The sequence below is a fragment of the Polyodon spathula genome, chromosome 23 (assembly GCF_017654505.1).
Source record: "Polyodon spathula isolate WHYD16114869_AA chromosome 23, ASM1765450v1, whole genome shotgun sequence".
In the NCBI taxonomy this organism is placed as follows: Eukaryota; Metazoa; Chordata; class Actinopteri; order Acipenseriformes; family Polyodontidae; genus Polyodon; species Polyodon spathula.
In genome coordinates this window covers 1,278,426-1,283,425 of record NC_054556.1, presented here as the reverse complement: position 1 = coordinate 1,283,425, position 5,000 = coordinate 1,278,426, and the positions used below count along the sequence as shown (strand labels likewise).

General features: G+C 47.7%; 1 protein-coding gene across 3 annotated transcripts in view; it reads left to right on the top strand.

Moving 5' to 3' along the window:
* Positions 1–354: 354 nt before the first annotated feature.
* Positions 355–5,000, top strand: part of LOC121298489 (protein disulfide isomerase Creld1-like) — a 12,502-nt gene continuing 7,856 nt past the window's right edge. Inside the window, exons 1-3 of one of the 3 annotated variants that reach the window (XM_041225628.1) lie at positions 355–561; positions 1,577–1,730; positions 2,194–2,276. In XM_041225628.1, the coding sequence (XP_041081562.1) occupies positions 1,605–1,730; positions 2,194–2,276 (209 nt within the window). In that variant the 5' untranslated portion in view covers positions 355–561; positions 1,577–1,604. The other 2 variants (XM_041225626.1, XM_041225627.1) reach the window with 2 other exon arrangements.

The window sequence follows — 5,000 nt, the reverse complement described above, 5'->3', positions numbered from 1 at the left end:
CCCTGTGACTCCATGTACACTAGGACAGTTTGGGACAGGCTTTTCAACTCACACCCCAATGCATCCTGTCTCAGCTACCTTTGACAGCGGGACTACACTTACCAGAATGCATTGCGAAGAGTGGTCTTATCAACTGCCTATCTACATGGCTGTTTATTTAAATAAGGTTTCCAGTGCTGGAGATGTGACCCTGTGCAGCAGCTGCTCAACGCACTGCAGTGATTGGAGAACGGGGAATAGTCGCAATATATACCTGCACTGTGGCTTTAAACCCCATCCCAGCCGCTCATTGGCTGCCCCGGGAAGGGTCGACGGCTTCCTAGAATTCGGCGGGCGGTGATTGGAGGAAGCGTCCTGCCCCGTCCAATGGGAACAAGCGGGTTGTTTCAGCTGTTCGAAACAGCTGGAATCCGGAGAGAGAAGGGAGACGGGTGCGCGGTGCAGCTCTCCTCAGAACCGAACCGAACCGAACCGGGCTGCTGCGTCTCGACCTGGAGGGAAACCCTCCCTGCCGTCAGTGACGCGCTTTTCAGGACCGAAACCCCGTGTTGACGTTTCCAGGTAAAACTACACGCAGACGCATTTTGCTGTGCTGTTAATATATTAGCGGCGAATGCTGGGTCACACGGTGCCAGCTGTTTTCATTTATTCACAGCTAAGAACATGAAAACGTGTAATGTTTTATTTGTTTATTGCATGCGTATATTGATTAAAATCGTGTATTACGTGCATGGGCGTGTGTAGCACAGACACAGTCTTTATACGGGCCTGTCTTTAAGATATCAATTTATCACTGGCATATTCTGCATAGGGTCTGCCGTCGTTCGTATTACTATATCGCACCTGTTCGTTTGTCGCTGTTAGTGTGTCGGGTTTGTTTGCTACTTGTAATAATAATAATAATAATAATAATAATAGCAGTAGCCCATTCTCGCTGCGGCACGGTGTTGTTGTTGTATCAATACGAGATCAGCTGCTTCCTTCCGTGCAGTCCCGGTTTCAGCAGCACATCATTAGGCAGGTTGAAAGCAAGCAGTTTCCCGGGAGAGCGGTCACTGGGGTTCACACTGTCCTCCTGTTTCAATCGCACACAGTGACGAGACGCGCTCCCGCAGAACTGCAGTGGAGCCGACTTTACAGGTACAGTGAGCCAAGACGCGTGTGGAAACAGCTGGGATTGAAATGTATTCGGTAGCAAAAAAGAAACCTGGTAGCACCGCATGAAATGATTGCATATGCCGTTCACGCATTGATATTCTGTGCGTCTTTTATACATTCTGACTACAAATACAAGATGCGCTCATGTTTGCCAGTGAATACAAATCGAGCACCGATACTGCTCTCCGCACTGCATGTTTACCATAGCTAGAGCTCCCCCCCCTGCCCCAGTGCTGTAATACTCATTAACCCCTGCAGTGCTGAAATGAACTGTGCCTTGAATCTGTCTGTCATAAAAACACAGATGCTTCACAGCAGCCCAAAGTGGTTCCCAGTATATAACCTTTTAAATATTTCCTCTGTGGCTGGTGCATTAGATGATTAGTGTTGAATGTCTTTTTTGTTTTGTTTTCCCCAGCTTGCTGTGTCCCGCCTGCCTCTCCGTGATGTCACTTTCTGTGGTGCCTGCGCTGCTGTGGTTGGCTGCGCTGTGCTCTCTGCTGCCCCCTGCAGTCACAGCCAAGCGCCAGCCCTGCGAGACCTGCCGTCTCCTCACCGACAGCTTCAACAAGGTAGCATGAGCAGGGCTGTCGCGACACGCTGCTCCCGCCACACGATGCGTGTCACGATCTGCACCTCGGCACATGTCACAGACCTGGTGGGCTGCTTGTGAAGCACAATAAGATTGATACGGTCATGTCTCCCTCTCTCTCTCTCTCTCTCTCTCTCTCTCTCTCTCTCTCTCTCTCTCTCTCTCTCCTCCCTCCGGAGGAAGAGGAAAAGAATACTAGGACATAAGAGTCCGGAGAACAGTAAGTACCATTCATACGTTATCGTACGAAGTCTGCTCAGTTTCTGCTTAAAACCACCGCAAAAACTGTTGTGCAGGGTCGACCCTCAAATCTGTATTCAGATGCTTTATTGTCATGACAAGTCATGCAAGCACTGCTGTGAAGCAAGCACAGGAACGTTTGACACCCCCCCCCCCCCCCCCCCAGTATGATAGGTGTATTGAAAGGCCTCTCTGTTTTTCAGGGTATCCAGAGGACGTCCAAGAAGAATTTTGGGGGCGGGAACACAGCCTGGGAGGAGGAGAAACTGGCCAAATACGAGAAGAGGTGGGAGGAGTTACACTCTCTCTCTTTCAGGAGTGGCCCAAGAGCCAACTTATTAATAATTAATAAGGAGTGCTGTTCTTTACCAAGAGGGCTGATGAATTGTGTTTGAACAGATCTCTGTCTGTCTCTGTCTCTTTCTCTTGGGAGTGCAGTGAGTGTAGTGTTCTGTTCTGTCTCGCTGATTGTGTCAGGGGCTCCAGTGACAATGCTGTGTGCAGAGTGGCTGTGTTATATTGTAGAGATGCTGTGTGCAGAGTGGCTGTGTTATATTGTAGAGATGCTGTGTGCAGAGTGGCTGTTGTATTGTATTGTAGAGATGATGTGTGCAGAGTGGCTGTGTTGTATTGTGTTGTAGAGATGCTGTGTGCAGAGTGGCTGTGTTGTATTGTATTGTAGAGATGCTGTGTGCAGAGTGGCTGTGTTGTATTGTAGAGATGCTGTGTGCAGAGTGGCTGTGTTGTGTTGTGTTGTAGAGATGCTGTGTGCAGAGTGGCTGTGTTGTATTGTGTTGTAGAGATGCTGTGTGCAGAGTGGCTGTGTTGTATTGTGTTGTAGAGATGCTGTGTGCAGAGTGGCTGTGTTGTATTGTGTTGTAGAGATGCTGTGTGCAGAGTGGCTGTGTTGTATTGTGTTGTAGAGATGCTGTGTGCAGAGTGGCTGTGTTGTATTGTATTGTAGAGATGCTGTGTGCAGAGTGGCTGTGTTGTATTGTGTTGTAGAGATGCTGTGTGCAGAGTGGCTGTGTTGTATTGTGTTGTAGAGATGCTGTGTGCAGAGTGGCTGTGTTGTATTGTGTTGTAGAGATGCTGTGTGCAGAGTGGCTGTGTTGTATTGTGTTGTAGAGATGCTGTGTGCAGAGTGGCTGTGTTGTAGTTGTAGAGATGCTGTGTGCAGAGTGGCTGTGTTGTATTGTAGAGATGCTGTGTGCAGAGTGGCTGTGTTGTATTGTATTGTAGAGATGCTGTGTGCAGAGTGGCTGTGTTGTATTGTATTGTAGAGATGATGTGTGCAGAGTGGCTGTGTTGTATTGTGTTGTAGAGATGCTGTGTGCAGAGTGGCTGTGTTGTATTGTGTTGTAGAGATGCTGTGTGCAGAGTGGCTGTGTTGTATTGTGTTGTAGAGATGCTGTGTGCAGAGTGGCTGTGTTGTATTGTATTGTAGAGATGCTGTGTGCAGAGTGGCTGTGTTGTATTGTGTTGTAGAGATGATGTGTGCAGAGTGGCTGTGTTGTATTGTATTGTAGAGATGCTGTGTGCAGAGTGGCTGTGTTGTATTGTGTTGTAGAGATGCTGTGTGCAGAGTGGCTGTGTTGTATTGTATTGTAGAGATGCTGTGTGCAGAGTGGCTGTGTTGTATTGTGTTGTAGAGATGCTGTGTGCAGAGTGGCTGTGTTGTATTGTGTTGTAGAGATGCTGTGTGCAGAGTGGCTGTGTTGTATTGTGTTGTAGAGATGATGTGTGCAGAGTGGCTGTGTTGTATTGTGTTGTAGAGATGATGTGTGCAGAGTGGCTGTGTTGTATTGTGTTGTAGAGATGCTGTGTGCAGAGTGGCTGTGTTGTATTGTAGAGATGCTGTGTGCAGAGTGGCTGTGTTGTATTGTGTTGTAGAGATGCTGTGTGCAGAGTGGCTGTGTTGTATTGTATTGTAGAGATGCTGTGTGCAGAGTGGCTGTGTTGTATTGTAGAGATGCTGTGTGCAGAGTGGCTGTGTTGTATTGTAGAGATGCTGTGTGCAGAGTGGCTGTGTTGTATTGTATTGTAGAGATGCTGTGTGCAGAGTGGCTGTGTTGTATTGTAGAGATGCTGTGTGCAGAGTGGCTGTGTTGTATTGTATTGTAGAGATGCTGTGTGCAGAGTGGCTGTGTTGTATTGTGTTGTAGAGATGCTGTGTGCAGAGTGGCTGTGTTGTATTGTGTTGTAGCGGTGCTGTGTGCAGAGTGGCTGTGTTGTATTGTAGAGATGCTGTGTGCAGAGTGGCTGTGTTTATTGTATTGTAGAGATGCTGTGTGCAGAGTGGCTGTGTTGTAGAGATTGTGTGCAGAGTGGCTGTGTTGTATTATTGTAGAGATGCTGTGTGCAGAGTGGCTGTGTTGTATTGTAGAGATGCTGTGTGCAGAGTGGCTGTGTTGTATTGTAGAGATGCTGTGTGCAGAGTGGCTGTGTTGTATTGTATTGTAGAGATGCTGTGTGCAGAGTGGCTGTGTTGTATTGTATTGTAGAGATGCTGTGTGCAGAGTGGCTGTGTTGTATTGTAGAGATGCTGTGTGCAGAGTGGCTGTGTTGTATTGTAGAGATGCTGTGTGCAGAGTGGCTGTGTTGTATTGTAGAGATGCTGTGTGCAGAGTGGCTGTGTTGTATTGTATTGTAGAGATGCTGTGTGCAGAGTGGCTGTTGTTGTATTGTAGAGATGCTGTGTGCAGAGTGGCTGTGTTGTATTGTATTGTAGAGATGCTGTGTGCAGAGTGGCTGTGTTGTATTGTAGAGATGCTGTGTGCAGAGTGGCTGTGTTGTATTGTATTGTAGAGATGCTGTGTGCAGAGTGGCTGTGGCTGTGTTGTATTGAGATGCTGTGTGCAGAGTGGCTGTGTTGTATTGTGTTGTAGAGATGCTGTGTGCAGAGTGGCTGTGTTGTGTTGTATTGTAGAGATGCTGTGTGCAGAGTGGCTGTGTTGTATTATTGTGTTGTAGAGATGCTGTGTGCAGAGTGGCTGTGTTGTATTGTATT